This window comes from Trichomycterus rosablanca, chromosome 12 (assembly GCF_030014385.1).
Source record: "Trichomycterus rosablanca isolate fTriRos1 chromosome 12, fTriRos1.hap1, whole genome shotgun sequence".
NCBI lineage: Eukaryota > Metazoa > Chordata > Actinopteri > Siluriformes > Trichomycteridae > Trichomycterus > Trichomycterus rosablanca.
Genome location: NC_085999.1, coordinates 16229161 through 16252086, shown reverse-complemented (window position 1 = coordinate 16252086; position 22926 = coordinate 16229161). Strand labels below are relative to the sequence as shown.

Below are 22926 nucleotides of genomic sequence, written 5' to 3'. Positions count from 1 at the left end.
CCCACTTATGAATAAGGCTGTAGATATGCTGCTAGCAAACAGCTTTATTGGCTGCATTTTATCAGTGCATTATCGGTGCCAGGTTGCATAAATGGTGGGTGAAGTTTTAACCACCTAATATCATATTCTTCAATGCCTGCTTCAGTGTACACGCTATATAATAAGTTTTACGAGTTATACGATTAAATACATTTATTATCCAAAATTGAATTGATTGCGGAAGCTAAAAACAGAGTAATACAGGTATGGTAAAATGACTATGCTGTTTTATCTAATTACAGTATGACTATTTTGCCATACTTCTATTAACCAATTAGATTGCATGGTTGGAACCACCTGTTGTATAGGTAAACATACAGTATGTAACAGCAGTATGTTAGGGCAACTGGATTTGTGAGTGGGGCAGTTGTAGCCTAGCGGTTATGGTACAGAACTAGTAATCAGAAGGTCTCTGGTTCAAGTCTCACCACTGCAAGGCTGCCACTGTTGGACCCTTGAGCAAGGCCCTTTACTTTCAATTGCTTAGACTGAATACTGTCACAATACTGTATTGTCTACCCCCCCCCCCCCATTTTGTCCACTAATCTAGTCATATCCAATTACCCTGATTCACCTGTACCGATACAACCCTCCACTGCTGACTGAGAAGCTTTGCAACTGACACACGCCCCCTCCGACACGTGATCAGTACCGACTGCCTCTTTTCACCTGCACCAGGCGAGTTCATATGCGGATCAGCCTTGTGCATGGAGAGTCACACCCTGATCAGCATTATTCCTCAACTTTGTGCAGGCGCAATCAATCAGCCAGCAGAGGTCATAACTACACCAGTTATGAGGAACCCCGGTCTGGTTTGTCCCACAACAGCCAATTGCTGTTCATGGCAGAGCTGAGATTCGATACGATGTATTCGAAATCCCAGCTCTGGTGTGCTGGCGTGTTTTACTGCTGCACCACCTGAGCAGCATATCCAAATATGGTTAATCACTCAATATATAGTGTGATTACGCTCCCGGTTTCTGCACCCTTAAATCAACAGAATTATAATAAGTTGATTTATTTAACTGAGTTCTTAATTTGTGCTTATAAATAATACATTTTTCACTTGTTAACATGTACAATGTATTATTTTAACAAATGATGCAGCTTATTTTTAACAGGTTCTGCTTTTAAACTTACTCTTTTGATTGTTTATTTATTTCACAGGGTGCCCGGGTGGCACAGTGGGCTAATGTGCTAGCACACCTCTGAGACAGTATCTAAGCTGTGCCATCAATCTGGCTGATCGTACAACAAACACATTTGTCCGTGTTTGAAGGAGGAAGGATGGGTGCATCTTCCCCCGGCTGCTCTTGTGCTGGTCTGGGAGCTTGTGCTGTTGTGGGGAAGATGTAATGGAGCACAGAGTGTCTCTATGTGTGCAGTAAGGCTCTGTGTAAACTTCTACATCATCATGCAAGAAAAGTACGCCTCCTAAAAAGTGCTTTTGGTAGAAGGTAAGTTGTCCTGACCTACAACTATTTTATTTAATGTTTTTTTTCTGGATTTTTTGTTGATATTCTGTCTCTCTCTGTTAAAATAAACCTTCCATAAAAATTATAGACTGTTCAAGTCTTTGTAAGGGGGTAAACTTACAAAATCAGCAGGGGATCAAATACTTATTTCCCCCACTGTATGTAGATCATTATTCAATATTAATATAGCTCACAGCTGAGAATGATAAAGGCGAGCATAAGAAAGAAAATGAAAAGTGGAGTCAAGGTAAAAGGTGTACCTGGAAGTTGGGGTTAGGGTTAGGGGTGGGCAGCCAGGTGGAGCGTGGATTCTCCTGGGAGCGGAAGGGCCCGTTGAACGCCCGTGTGATGGCACTGAGATTGTATGCACAAATTGCAGATGCAGCAATACTGTTCCTGCATAGTCAACACATGAAAATACTAAGTGGAGGTGTAAGAAATTCGTGTCCTTTAAACTTTTGTACTTTGATGCAGCATTGCATATCTCTAAGTCTCTAAGCATAATCATGCAGCTATCCTGAATCTGGCAGAGCAATCTGTAAAATGTTCTGCGAATTGTGAGAAAGCAGTGAAAACATACACACACACACACTTAAAGCTAAATCTGCTTCAGTTGCGCCCACGCATAAGTGTCGATGCGCATTTTTGCTATTATATAAATGCAACAGAAGCCTGTGTAAACCTTTAGCTATTGCTCTAAATGCTATTCATGCTATGAACTGCTCAACTGGAACACAATATACTCCTCACACATCTGCACAGGCTGAGATACTGTACAGGCCCTATGTTTAAAAAAAGTGGGTTTTTTATGTGTTATAATGGCTGGTACCCAGAAGTGTAATTATATAATACAACCTCAAATCGGAAAAAAGTTGGGACAGTATGGAAAATGCTAATAAAATAAAATAAAATGCAATGTTCCTTACATTTACTTTGACTTTTATTTGATTTAACCTGAGATAAAGTGGGGTCAAAAAGTATTTAGTCAGCCACTGATTGTGCAGGTTCTCCTACTTAGAAAGATGAGAGAGGTCTGTAATTTTCATCATAGGTACACTTCAACTATGAGAGACAAAATGAGAAAAAAAAATCCAGGAAATCACATTGTAGGATTTTTAAAGAATTTATTCGTAAATTATGGTGGAAAATAAGTATTTGGTCAATAACAAACAAGCAAGATTTCTGGCTCTCACAGACCTGTAACTTCTTCTTTAAGAAGCTCTTCTGTCCTCCACTCGTTACCTGTATTAATGGTACCTGTTTGACCTCGTTATCTGTATAAAAGACACCTGTCCACAGCCTCAAACAGTCAGACTCCAAACTCAACCATGGCCAAGACCAAAGAGCTGTCGAAGGACACCAGGAAGAAAATTGTAGACCTGCACCAGGCTGGGAAGAGTAAATCTACAATAGGCAAGCAGGTTGGTGTGAATAAATCAACTGTGGGAGCAATTGTAAGAAAATGGAAGACATACAAGACCATTGATAATCTCCCTTGGGGTCAAGATCTCATCCCGTGGGGTCAAAATGATCATGAGAACGGTGAGCAAAAATCCCAGAACTACACGGAGGGACCTGATGAATGACCTGCAGAGAGCTGGGACCAAAGTAACAAAGGCTACCATCAGTAACACACTACGCCGAGAGGGACTCAAATCCTGCAGTGCCAGGCGTGTCCCCCTGCTTAAGCCAGTACATGTCCAGGCCCGTCAGATGTTTGCCAGAGAGCATATGGATGATCCAGAAGAGGATTGGGAGGATATCATGTGGTCAGATGAAACCAAAATGGAACTTTTTGGTAAAAACTCAACTCGTCGTGTTTGGAGGAAGAAGAACAACCCAAGAACACCATACCTACTGTGAAGCATGGGGGTGGAAACATCATGCTTTGGGGCTGTTTTTCTGCAAAGGGGACAGGACGACTGATCCGTGTTAAGGGAAGAATGAACGGGGCCATGTATCGTGAGATTTTAAGCCAAAACCTCCTTCCATCAGTGAAAGCATTGAAGATGGAACGTGGCTGGGTCTTCCAGCATGACAAGGATCCTGAACACACCGCTCGGGCAACGAAGGAGTGGCTCCGTAAAAAGCATTTCAAGGTCCTGGAGTGGCCTAGCCTGTCTCCAGACCTAAACCCCAGAGAAAATTTGTGGAGTCCGTGTTGCCCAGCGACAGCCCCAAAACATCACTGCTCTAGAGGAGATCTGCATGGAGGAATGGGCCAAAATAACAGCTACAGTGTGTGCAAACCTGGTGAAGACTTACAGGAAACGTTTGACCTCTGTCATTGCCAACAAAGGTTATGTTACAAAGTATTGAGTTGAACTTTTGTTATTGACCAAATACTTATTTTCCACCATAATTTACAAATAAATTCTTTAAAAATCCTACAATGTGATTTCCTGGATTTTTTTTCTCATTTTGTCTCTCATAGTTGAAGTGTACCTATGATGAAAATTACAGACCTCTCTCATCTTTCTAAGTAGGAGAACCTGCACAATCAGTGGCTGACTAAATACTTTTTGGCCCCACTGTATTTCATGTTTTGTTTGCTCAACTTTATTTCATTTGTTAATATACCTCCATTCCTGCATTTCAGACCTGCAACACATTCCAAAAAAGTTGGGACGAGGGCAATAAAGGGCTAGTAATGAGGTGAAAAAACTAAATAATGATGTGATTCCAAACAGGTGATGTCAACAGGTGATTGTAATCATGGTTTTTTACAAAAGCAGTCTTTGATGAGCAAAGATGCCTACAGTCCTGACCTGTCCCTAATAGAGACTTTCCCACATATAGCATGATCTATCATAGCATATAAAAGCCATATGACAATCTATTAAACAAACTGAATTAAACAGTCACATTGAAAGTCAGGTCATTTTTAGCCTAAGTGTTACAGATTAAAAGCAAAAAAAAAAAAGACATGTGAGACAATAACTATGGTGCCACTAGTGGAGCCATGCACAGATGGTCTCTAAAGCAGAGCTGCCAGACTCTGTAGCCTGCATTGGGCTGTGGTTATTGAATCTGGAAACATTCCAACCGAACCCCTATCTGAGTGCTCAAGCCTAGCGGTAGCTTTGTCACATCAACCGCATGCTGCGTGTGAGAGTGTCAGAGAAAGGACACTGCCGGTAGGAGACAGAACGAACACCTGACAGTGCAGTGTAGACAGCTTACAAAGGGACTGAAATCTGCAACATCCAGGAAACTGCGCCGTGATAACACATAAGTTTTAAACCAGGTGAGCTAAAGCAAAAAGTAAGCAAAGAAACTTGCTTAGCTGAAGTTTTTTAGCTGTAAGCAGATTCTGAAGTGAGAGCGAGACGGCTACACAGCTTTCATCAAGTTGCTTTGAAGCTTTCACCTAACAAGCATGATACCTTTGAAAAGGGGATTTATTAAGGTTTGCTGGCGTTAGCAGGAGCAGAAAATGAACACAATTTGCGCCTCATCTTAACCTCGATTTTCTACAGAACTGCAGGGTTCATGTTGGTCAATTTGCTCTAATAGCGGGAAACTGCTGTTAATCAGGCCTCTTTAATCATTGGAGGAATAACAGCAGGCAGTCTTGCTCCAGGGAGGAGTGAAAAACAGTTCAGGGAGCAAAGGAGGATTACTTTAACTGCTCCACTTCATTGATTTAGCGTTGAGGGTGGGCACATGTCCCAATGAGCTGGAACTCCTGAATGTTGCTCAGTGAGGCTTCATAAATTTAACTGTGTGTGTTATGGGACTTTAATGGCCTCACGATTTTTACTAACATAAGTCTACATTACACAATAATAAACATTTAGTTAATGTATACATTACCTTTATGAAGCTGGATTAATAGCACTTAAGACTTAATGCATCTAAACCATAATTTCATCGATTATTAAACTTTGTTCCAGAACTAAAAAGTGATTCGAGTAATTAGAACTAATTTTACTCGTTTGTTTTAAAATAATAAGAGCAGCTGTTGGAGCATTAATATCTCCTTACAATCCTGAAACATTTTTACCATTTTCTGCTAGAAGGGGCGGCACGGTGGCTCAGTGGGTAGCACTGTCGCCTCACAGCAAGAAGGTCCTGGGTTTGACCCCCAGGTGGGGCGGTCCGGGTCCTGTCTGTGTGGAGTTTGTATGTTCTCCCCGTGTCTGTGTGGGTTCCCTCCGGGCGCTCCGGTTTCCTCCCACAGTCCAAAGACATGCAAGTGAGGTGAATTGGAGATACAAAATTGTCCATGACTGTGTTTGACATTAAACTTGTGAACTGATGAATCTTGTGTGATGAGTAACCACCGTTTCTGTCATGAATGTAATCAGTGTAAAACATGACATTAAAATCCTAATAAATAAATAAATTCTGCTAGAAATTGCAGGTATCATGATGGAGCAGCATTTACAATGTGTTTCCTGTGTTGTCCAGTGTTTCAAGGTGAAATGAAATCCACCAGGATCAAGTGCTCACCAAAGACAAATGAATGAATAATGACTTTATTCTACTTCATGAACTATTACCCTAGAAGAATGTTACATCTGACCTGAAGTTAAATGATTTTGATTCTGATGTTTTTACAGCACAATTGGAGAAAATACTAAACTGCTGGCATTAGTACACTTGTAGCAGCAGTATTCGCATACAGTGCAAGTGCTCTCACAGGGCGCACTTTATTTACATGCTGATCGCATGACTCAAAACTAAAAAAATATGTATTTATTTACGTACCCCATGATAACTAAAAAAATTGTAAAAAGAATTATTTGAATCAGTCTAAAAGTCTAAATTAAGTGGCATGTATACTTGCATGCAACTAATCACATGTTGGGTATAGAGGAATGAAACCTAGTCTAAATATGATTATCCTAATATACAAAGGGTCTGTCTGAAAACCTAGTGAGCTCTCTAAATAGACAGCATTTTACATCATCCTCTGGTGCTCCCAATAAGAAGGCTGTCTATATTTTTTTAGATACCTTAAAATGCTGCCTACTGAGGTGCCCTAATTATTAAGGATAATCTGACTGAATAACGAGGGAAAATTAAATGCTTCCTTAGTGGTGAAGGCAATCCCAGCATTCAGTGTGGCACAATATTTCTCACAAAAAATTACAAATATGGCGGATAAATGCAGAGCAACTAACAGTTCTTTTTAAATGCTAATAAATTCATTTTTAATTTGTATAAAGATGCAAATTTGGGCTTGTCAGTGACAATTTAACTGTTTTCGGTACACAGAGGGAGATGTTAGCTGGCTTGCTAGCGGGTTGTGTTGCCTCAGCCCTTTGGTTTGAATGGCCTGAGGCTAACTGTGGTGATGTAATTACTGTTTAAGCAGTGTGTCTGAATAATCTGCTATATAAGTTCGATGTCTTATTAGAATCCTCTCTACTTAGGTAGGCAGTAGGCAGCAAGGCAGCTCACTAGGAATTCAGACTGACCCATTGTGTGCCAATGTATTCCAGATAGTCAGTGCGATACCAGGATGAGCCCAATGACCCTTAGCTCTTCTAGTCCCTGTGGTGCAGTCCCACATATACTTACTCCAACACAGCATATGGGTGTGAAGTAATCTAACTGTGAAAGCAGATGACTGCTTGGAGCTTATCTGACTGTTACATACACCATGTGGTTATCATGGATATTCAGGTACAATCTTTGCTTGCGTTTTGCTTTAGTCTGGATGCCTACAGCTGCAAGTAATTGTCAACTCTTTAGATTTTTTATACATTTCTGCTTTAATTACTCCAGTGCTGTATTATTATTGTAAGCCTTTTACTTACTGACATGTTTCTTTTTTTAAGATCTGAGACACCTAATAGACCTGGTCAAATAACCAGCATACACAGTCACAGTGAGTACAAAAAATGTTCTCTACAAGGGGGGGCTGTTTTTTACTGTAGAAAAAAATGCCCAACTCCACTCAGACAATATACGTACATGGGGGATGATTTTTCTTGTATTTTTTTTTTGGTCAGTATGATGGAAATATGAATGCCATTGGAAAATAAATAAATAGTATTTATTTAGGTTCATAGGGTAGGCTGATAGGGCTGGATCAGATTTAACATACCGCCAACAGCCGTAACATTAAAACCACCTCCTTGTTTCTACACTTACTGTCCATTTTATCAGCTCCACTTACCATATAGAAGCACTTTGTAGTTCTACAATTACTGACTGTAGTCCATCTGTTTCTCTACATACCTTTTATAGCCTGCTTTCATCCTGTTCTTCAATGGTCAGGACCCCCACAGGACCACCACATAGCAGGTATTATTTAGGTGGTGTCACTGTCACTGCTGGACTGAGAATAGTCCACCAACCAATAATATATCCAGCCAACAGCGTCCTGTGACCACTGATGAAGGTCTAGAAGATGACCAACTCAACAGCAGCAACAGATGAGTGATCGTCTCTGATATTACATCTACAAGGTGTTGGTGTGTCTAATAGAGTGGACAGTGAGTGGACACGGTATTTAAAAACTCCAGGAGTGCTGCTGTGTCTGATCCACTCATACCAGCACAACACACACTAACACACCACCACCATGTCAGTGTCACTGCAGTGCTGAGAATTATCCACCACCTAAATAATTCCTGCTCTGTGGTGGTCCTGTGGGGGTCCTGACCATTGAAGAACAGCTAACAAAACATGCAGAGAAACAGATGGACTACAGTCAGTAATTGTAGAACTACAAAGTGCTCCTATATGGTAAGTGGAGCTGATAAAATGGACAGTGAGTGTAGAAACAAGGAGGTGGTTTTAATGTTATGGCTGATCAGTGTATATCAGATTCTTTGATGTATGTTCTGCATTAACATTTGACATTAACTGGCACTACTGAAACCACTCATGGGCACACAGGACACAAACACTGTCATATGCTTGTGACTTAACCAATGCTTGGCTATTTCATATTAACATAGCATAATATCATTTTTCATGTTATTTTAATGAACCCTTTCAGCGCGGCACTGTGGTTCGGTGGGTAGCACTGTCGCCTCACAGCAAGAAGATCCTCGGTTCAATTCCCAGGTGGAGTGGTCCGGGTTCTTTCTGTGTTTGTGTGGGTTTCCTCCGGGAGCTCCGGTTTCCTCCCACAGTCCAAAGACATACAAATGAGATGAATTGAAGAATGTGTTTGACATTAAAGACTTGAACTGATGAATCTTGTGTTAGCAGTAACTACCTGTCTTGTCATAAATGTAACCAAAGTGTGTGAAACCAGACATTAAAATAAAATTAACCACTTCATCCATGGTCATGGCAGGTCCAGTTTGCCCCTCTGACAGACTTAATCATGTCTTGCCAGCCGGCTGATATCACAGCTCAGATTCAAACCCTTGTTTCAGCTGCATGGGCTAGCATAATACACCACTGCAATACCAGAGCAACATAATTGGTTTTCTGTACCTTAGGCCAATGTAACACCACTCTGTATTTGTTTTTCTTGGTGATAAAACGTGATCATTGTTTTAAAATGAGCAAAAAATGGCATATACATTAAATGCATGATATATTATGTGATATTTAAACCTCAGTGAGCACCTTTATCACAGCTAAATGAGAAAAAAAAAATCCAGTCAGCAAACTTCTGAAGCATGCACTGTGGCAGGATTAAGCCAGGAAACTGTAACCACATAATAATGTTTGAGTGATATTTGAGTTATATTACTGGTTTGAGTTTACCTTCTGGTGGGGTAAGACAAGAACTAAATGTAAAGGAAGATTGCTGTGTTTTCTGTCCATTTTATCAGCTACACTTACCATATAGAAACACTTTGTAGCTCTACAATTACTGACTGTCCATCTGTTTCTCTGCATGCTTTGTTAGCCCCCTTTCATGCTGTTCTTTAATAGTCAGGACTCTCCCAGGACCACCACAGAGTGGGTATTATTTGGGTGGTGGGTCATTCTCAGCACTGCAGTGACACTGACATGGTGGTGGTGTGTTAGTGTGTGTTGTGCTGGTATGAGTGGATCAGACACAGCAGCGCTGATGGAGTTTTTAAACACCTCACTGTCACTGCTGGACTGAGAATAGTCCACCAACCAAAAACGTCCAGCCAACAGCGCCCTGTAGGCAACGTCCCGTTACCACTGATGGTCTAGAAGATGACCAACTCAAACAGCAGCAATAGATGAGCAATCGTCTCTGACTTTACTACATCTACAAGGTGGACCAACTAGGTAGGAGTGTCTAACAGAGTGGACAGCGAGTGGACACGATATTTAAAAACTCCATCAGCATTGCTGTGTGTTACCCACGCATACCAGCACAACACACTCTAACACACCACCACCATGTCAGTGTCACTGCAGTGCTGAGAATGATCCACCACCTAAATAATACCTGCTCTGTGGGGGTCCTGACCACTGAAGCACAGGGTGAAAGCAGGCTAAAAAGGTATGTAGAGAAACAGATGGAGTACAGTCAGTAATTGTAGATCTACAAAGTGCTTCTATATGGTAAATGGAGCTGATAAAATGGACAGTGAGTGTAGAAATAAGGAGGTGGTTTTAATGTTATGGCTGATCAGTGTCAAATAGCCCTAAAACAATATTTTTAAAGAATTAGACCTACTGTGTGACTATTAGCATTGATGCTCCCTCACAGGTTTTAAAAAGTAACTTATTCATTCATTGTCTGTTTTACCACCATTTTGTCCAATTCAGGGTCGCCGTGGGTACAATTTACCAGGCAATTCACTCCTTAAAATGTAATGCTACACATTATTTTTCTACTACTAAACACTTTACCTCAGTGCTATTCGGTCATTTAAACACCGGCAAAATAAACGAGCCAGACACAGCTGAATACTGCACTCACACATTGGTCGTAAAGATGCCGTAGATGAGGTCCTGCTCTGGCAGGTAGAAGGTGCTCTGGAGCTCATTGTAGTAGAAGGGGATCTCTCCAGAGCGGGAGCAGTTGAGCCGAGCCTTGGTGAATGTGGTCCAGGTGTCCTCGAGCAGGAATCGGCCACCGATGTCGTTCTTACAGACACGTGCCACCCGAGAGTACACCGTCTTTCCACAGTCATGTTCTACAGCAGTTTCCCTCAAGAAGAAGAAGGTGAAGAGCCCGATGTCATAGGCAGAGATAAACTGAGGTTCTGAGAGAGAAAATACATAGTGTAAATACCACAAAGGCTATAGAGTAGGTGAATATATTTACATGTATTTTTCCACTTTGCCTATCAAATCTGTTGGTCTCTCGACTCCAGTCTCATATCCAATTACCCAATTGCATTACGCTTCCTCTGTACTGATGTTGATCTCCACCCTGGTTGAGGAGAGCCGTGACTAACACATGCCTCCTCCAACACGTGTGCAGTATCTGACTGCATCTTTTCACCTACACGAGGCGAGTTCATATGCGGATCAGCTTTGTGTATGGAGAGCCACACCCTGATAAACGCATTAACTCTTGTCTCTGTGCAGACGCCATCAATCAGCCAGCAGAGGAGGTAATTGCATCAGTTATGAGGAATCCCCGTCTGGCTCTCACCCTGTATGAACAACAGCCAATCGTTATTCGTGTCGGCGCCCAGCCTGCCGGGTGGCAGAGCTGAGACTTGAGCTGAAATGTCAGCTCTGGTGTGCTAGCGTGTTTTACCACAATCTTTAAACAACATTTTTCCAAATATAGTTATGGCCAATAAGCACTTGCTAGCTGATTCTTCTCTATAAAAGAACAGATACCAATCATTCTGGTCTGGGATGACAGGGCTGACTATTTTTCTTTGACACATGTAAAGTCGGCTGCTAAATTTTTTAAAGTGCGTCAAAAGTAAATTGCCGAACACGTGGCGCAGCGGTAAAAACACACGCCGAACACCAGAGCTGGGATCTTGAATACATCGTATCGAATCTCAGCTCTGCCTGCCGGCTGGGCTGAGCAGCCACATGAACAACGATTGGCCTGTTGTTCAGATAGGGGTGGGATATTAAAGCCGGATAGGGCCTCTCTCATAACTAATGCAATTACGACCTCTGCTGGCTGACTGGTGGTGCCTGCACAGAGACGGGAAAAGAGTGCTGTCAGGGTGTGTCTCTCCGTACACAGTGCTGATCCGCACTGCACTTGTCAAAGTGTAGGTGACAAAATGCACGTGGCTGCTGCCCACGTGTCGGAGGAGGCGTGGGCTAGCTTTGTTCTCCTTAATCAGAGCGAGGATTGGCATTGGTGGAGAGGAAGCATGACGCAATCAGGCAATCGGACGCACTAAAAGGGAGAAAAAGGGGAAAAATGCATAAATAAAATATAAACAAAAAAGTAAATAAATATATAAATAAAGCAAATAAAGGGAACATAACTTCAGATAAAGTTAAAACTTGCTGAATTGTTTGTGTAAGTTAGTTTTCTTACAACAGACTTAAACTGGAAGGTAAAGTTACCAATGTACAAAACTTCTATTTGTAAGACCGGACTTGTTTTGATACTACTAAATCCAGCCATGGATAAAATTCTGTGTCCTGACTAAATTACTAACCTCATTACAATGGCCCACTGTTTTTGTGACAGGGTTTTAGAGCAGCACTTTAACATCTTTACAGGGCATTGAGTTAACTTCCACTGCAAACTAATTTTACTCTCTTTTTAATTGCACTACACACAGGCAGCTAAAACGGCCTATAGATTGTGAGTGTAAAATCATTTTGCTCTGGCAAAGTCCTTATTCATCCATAGAAAGAAAAAACAGCTATAGATTTGGAAAGGGGTACCACTGTGATTTCTTGCTGTGCAGCTGCAAATAAAGTTAGATAAAGCACTTTATATGAATATTAGACAGTAACCACAAAACAAGGGGAAAATTGATATTTAATTGATATGACTACAGTGAGTTCAGTGAGTGAGCTCTGATTGACGAGAACGAAGCTAACCCATGCCCCCTCCGACACGTGGGCAACAGCCGTATGCATTTTGTCACCTACACTTTGACGAATGCAGTGCAGCTTAGCACTGTGTACGGAGAGACACACCTGACAGCACTCTTTTCTCTTTTCGCATCAGTTAGCCAGCAGAGGTCATAATTGCATTAGTTATGAGAGAGTCCCTATCTGGCTTTTTAATATCCCACCCCTATCTGAACAATAGGCCAATCGTTGTTCGTGTGGCCGCTCAGCCCAGCCGGCAGCCGGATGTATTCGAGATCCCGGCTCTGGTTCCAGCGTGTGTTTTTACCGCTAGGCCACCTGAGTGGACTAAAACCAAAGTTTAATATGCATCCCCACCTCACTGCCAGTTGTAAACCTATTTCCTCTCCAAACCAACGGCTTCCTAAGCCTTAACTTTCAAGTTATAAAAAGAGCCAATTATGCTGTCTAGAAAGCTCCTAAAATGGTTACAACATTGTCAGGATTCTGAATTAATGGAATAAAAACCCAATAATGGAATGAACATTTTAATATACTTTAATTATGAATGATTTACATTATCTTATGAATAGTCAAAAAGCAGGTTTATAGTCTACAATTACTGACTGTAGTCCATCTGTTTCTCCGCATGCTTTGTTAGCTCCCTTTCATGCTGTTCTTCAATGGTCAGGACTCTCCCAGGACCACCACAGAGCAGGTATTATTTAGGTGGTGGGTCATTCTCAGCACAGCAGTGACACTGACATGGTGGTGGTGTGTTAGTGTGTGTTGTGCTGGTATGAGTGGATCAGATACAGAAGCACTGCTGGAGTTTTTAAACATGTCACTGTCACTGCTGGATTGAGAATAGTCCACCGACCAAAAATATCCAGCCAACAGCGCCCCGTGGGCAGCGTCCTATGACCACTGATGAAGGTCTAGAAGATGACCAACTCAAACAGCAGCAATAGATGAGCGATCGTCTCTGGCTTTACATCTACAAGGTGGGCCAACTAGGTAGGAGTGTCTAATAGAGTGGACAGTGAGTGGACACGGTATTTAAAAACTCCATCAGCAGCGCTGCTGTGTCTGATCCACTCATACCAGCACAACACACACTAACACACCAACACCATGTCAGTGTGACTGCAGTGCTGAGAATGATCCACCACCTAAATAATACTTGCTCTGTGGTGGTCCTGGGAGAGTCCTGACCATTGAAGAACAACATGAAAGGGAGCTAACAAAGCATTATGGACTACAGACAGTAATTGTAGAACTACAAAGTGCTTCTATATGGTAAGTGGAGCTGATAAAATGGACAGTGAGTGTAGAAACAAGGAGGTGGTTTTTTTGTTATGGCTGATTCCAGGTTATGCAAGGTTATGGGACTACATTGCCATGTTTCAGCTAAATTAATACATTTTAAGTGTGCCTTACATTTAGATTACATTAAATAATCACTGCAACATGCAGTGCAGGTTCATGCAGGATCTGTATTTTCACAACCAACAAATTGCTGAAGTATGCCATCCAGCGCCCACACAGTACTCCTACTTTGCTTGTACACACTGTTATGTACCACTCAGTCATAAAGAACAACATGTACCACTTCCTTCTCACCTCTAAAACATGCCTGTGGGTGAATCAGTTGCTTTAAATTTTGCTTAGGAGGGAATAAATACATTATGTGAAGCCCTGTAATGGAATGGCATCCTGTTCAGGGTGGATTCCTTTCTTTAAATACGAGGGTTCTTTAAAAAGTTTCCACACTTTTTAAAACTCTATTTATTAAGAAGTTCACTCTCACTCACTGTTTTAACCGCTTATCCAATTAGGGTCACAGGGAGGTGCTGTAGCCTATCCCAGCTTTTCGATGGGTGCAAGGCACACAGTAACACCCTGGATGAGGCACCAGTCCATCGCAGGGCAGACACACATACACACACCCATTCACCTATAGGGCAATTCAGTGTCTCCAATTAACCTGACTGCATGTTTTTGGACCGTGGGAGGAAACCGGAGCTCCCGGAGGAAACCCACGCAGACACGGCGAGAACATGCTAACTCCGCACAGAAAGGACCCGGCTCGCCCCGCCTAGGGATCGAACCCAGGCTGTGAGGCGACAGTGCTACCCACTGAGCCACCGTGCCGCCCTATTAAGAAGTTCAAAAACAGTGCCGCTCAGGTGGCGCAGCGGTAAAAACACACTTTTTACCAGAGCTGAGATCTCAAATAAATCGTATCGAATCTCGGCTCTGCCTGCCGGCTAAGGCTGAGCGGCCACATGAACAACGATTGGCCTGTTGTTCAGATAGGGGCGGGATTAAGCCGGATATGGACTCTCTCTCAGACTAGTGCGATTACGACCTCTGCTGGCTGGTTGGTGGCGCCTGCACGGAGAGAGTGTGGCTCTCCGTACACAGTGCCATACTGCACTGCACTCGTCAAGTGTAGGTGATAAGATGTTCGATTGCTGTGCACGTGTCGGAGGGGTGTGGAGCAGACTCATCCTCCCCAGTCAGGGGCAGGGACCAGCATTACTGAAAGGATGATTGACAGGCAGAAATTGGATGTGCTAAAGTGGTAGAAAAAGGGGGGGAATAAATAAAAAAAATAAGTTCAAAAACAAATTATGTTGCTTTTCTACAGTCACCCTCCGATGCATATTTCCAGCGTCATACAACTTTTCTTTGAGAGGTCCCAAAAGATGGTGCTAAATCCGGACTATAAGCTCTCTCGGTCTCTCAGACACGACCAATTACTACTCCTCCCGCCCTCACCTTTGAGATAAACATCAGTGTACTTTATATCATCATTTTTTTCATTCCTGTCTCTCCTTAAGGGAGCTGTTTAAGCTATTACAGCATCTGTGAACCTTAAATGAACATAACGCAGCAAGACCATCACAGAACTTACAGAACATAACAAGATTACTGTAACAGCATGTGCAACACAATTGGTTTAATAGCAATAACTACATTTTTATTTGATTTCTGAATTCTAATAAAAAGCCTCAGCAGGTACCTGCCCTACAAAACTGGCCACCAGTTGCAAATAAATGACAAAATTCCCCATGTAATGTTTTACTGACCATGTACTGTGCAGTTATCACTGATTAGCTGATTAACTGGGGAATATAAACTCAGGGTGAGTGCTGAAGAGAGCTGCTGACATTTTTATTCAAGGCTATAAAAAGTGAAGACCGAGAACGTATGTACAGCCACACAAGTCACACAAATAATATACTTCTTTCATATCGTTATTAGGAATTTGAAAACCTTAGTAGTAGTAGAACCTTATTTTTTCTGTGTTGTTCTTATATGAACACAGTGTTCATGTTTTCTCAAATAATGAAAACATTCCAAACCTCTTGGCAGCCTCCAGGACAAGTTTTCTTCTTGTATTTTTTATTAATTTTGGAAGGGAGTACAAATCTTAAAAATGTCACTGTTGTGCCATATTTTACCTACAACCCCAAATCAGAATTTCTTACATTTACTTTGACTTTTATTTCATTGCAGACAGGATGAACCTGAGATATTTCATGTTTTATCTGCTCAACTTCATTCACCTGCAACTCATTCCAAAAAAAGTTGGGACAGTAAAGCATTTACCACTTTGTAATGTTGCCATTCCTTTTCACCACACTTAAAAGACGTTTTGGCACCGAGGAGACCAAGTGATTTAGTGTTTCAGCTTTTATTTTGTCTTATTCTTCCTGCAAACACGTCTTAAAATGTGCAACAGTACGGGGTCGTTGTTGTTGCATTTTTCGTTTCAAAATTCTCCACACATTCTCTACTGGGGAAAGGTCAGGACTGCAGGTAGGCCAGTCCAGTACCCGTACCCTCTTCTTCTGCATTCATGGCTTTGTAATGTGTCTTGTAATTGTCTTGTTGAAAAATGCATGGACGTCCATGGGAAAGATGACGTCTTGAAGGCAGCATATGTTGCTCTAAGATCTCAATGTACTTTTCTGCATTAATGCTGCCATCACAGAAGTGTAAATGACCTTTGCCAAGGGCACTGACACAGCCCCATACCATGACAGACCCTGGACTTTTTGGACTTGTTGCTGATGACAGTCTGGATGGTCCTTTTTGTCTTTGTGTCCATTTTTTCCAAAAAAGACCTGGAATGCTGATTCATCTGACCACAATACACGTTTCCACTGTGTGATGGTCCATCCTAGACGCCTCAGAGCCCAGAGAAGTCGACGCTGGTTCTGGACATGGATAACATAAGGCTTCTTTTTTGCACAGTAAGATTTTAAGTGGCATTTGTGCATGTAACTCTGTATTGTAGTGCTTGACAAAGGTTTGCCGAAGTAATCCCTCACCCATGTGGTTATATCAGCTATTGTTGAGTGGCGGTTCTTGATGCAGTGCCGTCTGAGGGATCACAGATCACGGGTGTTCAGCTTAAGCATGCCCCCTTGGCTTTTACGCACAGAAATTCCTCCTGATTCCTTAAATCATTTATTTATATTATGCACTGTAGAGGGAGAAATATGCAAATCCCTTCCAATCTTTCTTTGAGGTACATTGTTTTTAAACATTTCAATAATTTTCTCACACATTTCCTGGATGCTGCTTTTGTACCAAACCATGATTACAATCACCTGTTAACATCACCTGTTTGGAATCACATCATTATTTAGTTTTTTCACCTCATTACTTGCCCTAAATTGCCCGCTGTCCCAATGTTTTTGGAATGTGTTGCAGGCCTGAAATGCAGGAATGGATGTTTATTAATGAATGAAATGAAGTTGAGCAGACAAAACATGAAATATCTTGGGTTCAAACTGTCTGCAATTAATTAAAAGTCAAAGTAAATGTAAGGAACACTGCATTTTTACTTTATTTGCATTTTCCATACTGTCCCAACTTTTTCTGATTTGGGGTTGATAAAATGATGACTGACTTTACTGTGTTGCATGGTATATATAATGCCTTGGAATTTTTTGTACAGTTTGACTGATACCTTGACTGATACAGTCTGACTGATACCTTTTACTAATGAGATCATTTTGATGCTTTGTAAGCTCTTTGCAGACCATGCTACTGCTGTAAAATGTTGGGAAAATCCAACTAGAATAGCTCAATTTTATATGGGGTTAATCAGAGTTACTTTTACCGATGGCAGGTTTCATTGACTACTATTTATTATGAGACTGAATGTGATTGGTTTATTCTAAACACAGCCACACACAGTCCCTAGTTATAAGAGAGTGCAACTTGTACAACCACATTTTTTAGTTTCTTATTTTAGTATTCCTCTCAACGATTTCAGTTTTTAATTGAATTGCACAGATTATAGGTCAAAATAAATATGAAATAATTTATCTTGGTTGTCATTTTAATAGGTGTGTGTAAAGATTTTATATCCACTGTAGTTCAAAGTGTGTCCGGTAACATTTAATCAGCACCCCTGAGGTTTGTCCCTGTGTGATCCCTACTAGTGCAGACTAGATAAGAGAGATAAGAGATTTTTAATGCACACTTCATATCTGAATGGTTATTTTGCATCCCACCAGTCTGTGTGCTTTTTATAGGTGGTATTTGCTGCAAGACTGATTTTGGCTCAGATTAGCATGGCAACATGAGAATGACAAATCTTTGCTCATGCTGGGACACAAAATTGAGTCTTAGAGCTTTTTTCCGTCAGGAGAAAATAGATGTCTATGGACACAATATACATTTTGTACAGTTTCTAGCACTTTCTCCCTATATCTCTCTCTTGCTATACAGTCATAACTTCAGATCTCCCACTGTGGAGATAGGTGGGTGTCTCTGGTGGAGTGAAGCATTGCAGGAGCAATTTCACCCTCTTCCTGCTGCGAGGAATAATTATACCACTGGCTGGCTGAGAGCTGATCTTTTACACCTGAGGCAGGAGCTATGTGATGCTCTATAACCAAGCTTTAACAGGTGCCTCGCTCAGTGTAGAGTGTATGCAATAGCATGTAACAAGCCCTTTATGTACAACAAAATGCAGCACCTGGATAATACTTGGGCCTTTATACTATACTTTAATTATTAATCTTGAGTAATCACTACATTTTAATTATAGTAATGCATGATTCAGCACCCCTTAAATCTGTAGGTGCAAGGTATGGAATACATCATCTACAACAGTGGTCCCCAACCTTTTTTGCACCATGGACTGATTTCATATAAGATAGAATTTCACGGACCGTCAGAGGCGGGAAGAATTAAAATAGAATAACAATAGAATGGAAAATCAGTGCGAATCCTGAGCTTTTTTTGCTGCAAAGAGACGCCGCTCCCACCTAGTGATGATAAGAGACAATAACACCCAAAAAGATTTGGAAATGTAATTGCTCTTGTAGCAACCTATAATTATTTATTCTTTCTGTGCGGCCCGGCAATAAATGACCCACGGACCGGTATCGGTCCGCAGCCCGGTGGTTGGGGACCACTGCTCTACAAGGCACCCAAACCATTGCAGGTTAATACTTACTCTTAGTGTCTCTTTTAGACTTGCCAATTTAGACTTGCCAATTAAGAGTAGCCGATCCATGTTGTACATGTTTTAAGCTGACCTATGAAATAGCATTGCCCGTTTGGAGAAAAAAACATTTTAGTTCATCAACCATCTATTTACTTTTCACTTGTATGTGCAAGTAAAGTATAAATTCCATATGAAAGCATTTAAGTCGTAGTATTAATCATTCTATACACAATCAATCTGTGGTTATCGAAGTAAGGTCTGTGGAACCCTGGGAGCTGTGCCAATGTGATATTGTGATAGCAAGACATACAGTGCTGAGAATTTGCATAAACATAGAGAACTTAATGTAGAGCAATGTTAATTAATTAAGATTTACAGATTAAGGTTTACAGACTGGTCACTTGACTTAAAGCCATTTAACAATTATAAACATTATTTCAATGTTTGTTTGTTTTTTACTGCTGCTAAATGCCAGTTACAGAGAGGATTACAAGCCAGATTAATGGTTAAAGCCAGATTAGAGGTGCTTCATTAAAAAAAAAAAAAAAGAGACTGTTACTGAAATAAAAACATCAGGAGAAACATAATCATGCATACTTGCTTATTTAAATATCATTATTTTTAACCTGTGGGGGTCTGTAAATTGTTTTTTCCCTACATGAAGGTTCCCTTGGCTTCAAAAGGTTTTAAAATGACTGCTGTAAGTTATATTTGTTTATAGATCCATAATTGCAATGTGGCAATACAGTGGTCAGTAACTTATTATGTAAATGTTTGCTCGATCTAATGTTACATGTTGTATCCTTATTATGACCAAGTTTCATAGCTTTTGTTATTTAAATGATAAATGCTATTGATGTTGTAGCACTTACAGAATGCAGTCAGCTAAACTACACTCACATCTGCTGTTGTGAATTCAGTGTTTTATTACCTTCATAAGTTTGGGTATATTTTGCCTTCCCAAGAGTAATCCAAGTTCATTTAACACCAAGGTGGTGGAATGAACCTCCCCTGTCTGTTCGAACAGCTGAGTCTCTTGGTGTCTTCAGAAGATGACTAAAGACCCACCTCTGTACTAAGTCATCTCTATTCTTTCTGTACATTAGTGTTCTAACAGGGAGAGTTGTCTACTTGTACTACAGTACTAAGGAAGCACCTCTGTAAGTCACTCTGAAGAAAAGCATGGTAAATGCTGTAAATGTTGTACCATCATTTCATTTTATTTTCAACTGCTTTATTCTAGTAAAGTTTGCGGCATGTCTGGCTCCACTGGGAAACTCAGGCGCCAGGCAGGACTACCCTGTACAGGGTGCCAATCCATCTCAGGGCTAATAATATGAATTTAAAGCACATTTATTTTAATGGCTAGCTCTATGTGGGGCATGCCATTTGTGGCACTGTGAAATCTGTGTGGTAAGAGTTCAGAAAAGCTTTAACTTTTATCAGGGTTCATTCTGAAAAGAAATGTTTGAACTTTGAATGAACTTGCTCATTTAGATGAGGTGTGGTTTGCCAAATGAAATACATAGAATAATACAAATTCCTACCAACTTAAGATAAAAAAGCAAATACACATCTATTGTTTACCTTTAAGTTGGAAGCAGTCATGTGCTACACTCAGCTAGCATATGTAAACTTTGTCATTTGTAATAGTAGTTGTTATTAAAAACATGCTGTCATACCATTGAGCCATTTTGAGTTGTACTGGGCTGTCCTCAGTGGAGGCATTTTTCCCAGGCTGCGGTAGATGACTGGGTCTCGACCTGAGAAATCAATGACCGTGGCAGCGTACAGCTCTCCATTCTCTGTTACCACAGCTGTGGAGTTATGTCGAGGGTCATAGGGGCAGCGTGCCACCCCATTCACCCGCTCTAATATTCTGCTCATATTGCCTACCTAAGAGAAGACAGAACAGACACATGACACATAAAAATACATTTTCTTTACATATAAATTATGATGCCAGAGAAAGATTTTTAATCAAGAGGTTATAGTAATTTCTTACCTCTCTGGTGATGCAGAGAGGCTGAAAAGCATTGGTACCACAGGTCATCACCTCTGTCTTGTTGACCAGCAGCACGCGAATGTAGTTTTGGCACTCCATCTGCATATTCAGTTAACCCTGTCAGTGTAATACAGCAACGGTGTTGCCCCAAACACTAATAACCGACCCACATCTGACCTCACGTCAACTAGCACACATTGGTTAATAATAACTGACTTCAAATTAGATGTTTAATATATGCATGGAGAGCAGGATTGGCATTTCTTTAAACCTTAACAGACAATATTGCATGTAATACATAAACACCACAAAATTCTCAATAGTTTATGATTTCCACTTTGGATGAGAACAGCTGCTAGGTTGCTTTACACCGATGAGGCATAACATTAAAACCACCTCCTTGATTCTACACTCACTGTCCATTTAATTAGCTCCCCTTACCATACAGAAGCACTTTGCAGTTCTACAATTACTGACTGTAGTCCATCTGTTTCTCTACATATCTTTTTAGCCTTCTTTCACTCTGTTCTTCAATTGTCAGGACCACTACAGAGCAGGCATTATTTAGGTGGTGGATCATTCTCAGCACTGCAGTGACACGGTGGTGGTGTGTTAGTGTGTGTTGTGCTGGTATTAGTGGATCATACACAGCAGCCCTGCTGGAGTTTTTAAGTACCGTGTCCACTCACTGTCCTCTCCTACCTAGTTGGTCCACCTTGCCGACGTAAAGTCAGAGACATTCGCGCATCTATTGCTGCTGTTTGAGTTGGTCATCTTCTAGACCTTCATCAGTGGCCATAGGACGCTGCCCATGGGGCGCTGTTGGCTGGATGTTTTTGGTTGGTGGACTATTCTCGATCCAGCAGGGACAGTGAGGTGTTTAAAAACTCCATCAGCGCTGCTGTGTCTGATCCACTCATACGAGCACAACACACACTAACACACCACCACCAGTGCTGAGAATGATCCACCACCTAAATAATACCTGCTCTGTGGTGGTCCTGACCATTGAAGAACAGGGTGAAAGCAGGCTAAAAAGGTATGTAGAGAAACACATGGACTACAGTCAGTAGATAAAATGGACAGTGTGTAAAAACCAGGAGGTGGTTTTAATGTTATGGCTAATCTGTGTATAGCTCCTCAGTTACATGAGGAACTGTCATATCAGTGCTAGGAGAGGTTGTGGAAAACCGAGGAAGTTAATATAAATTCGTCTATGCTGAAAAGGCCAGGTCATTTCCTTTCAACATGTTTCTGTCAAACTGTAAATTGTTCCGAGAAAAAAATCCTCTCTAATGCTCTCTAGACAGGACAGAACAAGGGTCAGATCTGAAGTCCAGATTTTGAAAATTAGAATACAAATTAGAATCCTGCATTAGTCAGTAAGCTCTTTTCGTCTGCAGTTTGTGTAGTCAGTGAGCTCTTTTTTCTTCTGTTCCTTTTAGCTAAGAGTTACAGCAATCAATCCCCCAATAGACAGCTTTGCAATAAACAGATCACAGGATTTCTTTCCAGCACTACAGGGAGACTAGTCTGGCATGGTAGTATTTTAAAAAGAGCTATCAGAAATAGGGCACACAAGCACTGATATAAGTTTAGGTTATTTACTTTTCACAACAGAACTGACTAGAGATTTGCACTGTATCAAACTCTGAGTAAATAGATTTTGCACTGCCTACTCCTGCAAACCTTAACAATTCTCTCCTCTACCACAAAGCTGTCAGAATAAAAAAAAAAAAAAAACACTATTCAACAGTGAAACTGGGGGGTTTAAAGTTACCTCTGTCTTCCCTTTGCTTTGACAGGACCTCCTAGTGTCGTCATCTGGGCCCCATTCTGTCGCCTAGGAAACCAAAATAAATTGTTAAAAAGTGACACAGCATTAAGTACCAGCCAGCCGCCCATGCCATGTTCCACAACTGTGCACAGCAATATCGCATTGTGCCAGATTTATGAAAAGACATGAACCGTGTTCAGTTTATTGTGTAAACAGTTATAAGGTGAGGCGGCTGTTACAATGGTGAGGTGAAATTTGCATGTAAAAGCCATCTCAGGCAGAAAAGAAATAGTCCTGCATA

At 41.2% G+C, this 22926-nt stretch overlaps 1 protein-coding gene across 1 annotated transcript in view; it reads right to left on the bottom strand.

Moving 5' to 3' along the window:
• The window catches only part of sema5ba (sema domain, seven thrombospondin repeats (type 1 and type 1-like), transmembrane domain (TM) and short cytoplasmic domain, (semaphorin) 5Ba), a 269710-nt gene that overhangs the window by 52119 nt on the left and 194665 nt on the right, over positions 1–22926 (bottom strand). The window contains exons 6-10 of the mRNA XM_063005942.1: positions 22629–22691; positions 20849–20947; positions 20526–20739; positions 10336–10621; positions 1775–1910 (exon numbers count right to left, since the gene is read on the bottom strand). Of these exons, the coding sequence (XP_062862012.1) occupies positions 1775–1910; positions 10336–10621; positions 20526–20739; positions 20849–20947; positions 22629–22691 (798 nt within the window). The remainder of the gene's footprint in view (positions 1–1774; positions 1911–10335; positions 10622–20525; positions 20740–20848; positions 20948–22628; positions 22692–22926) is intronic.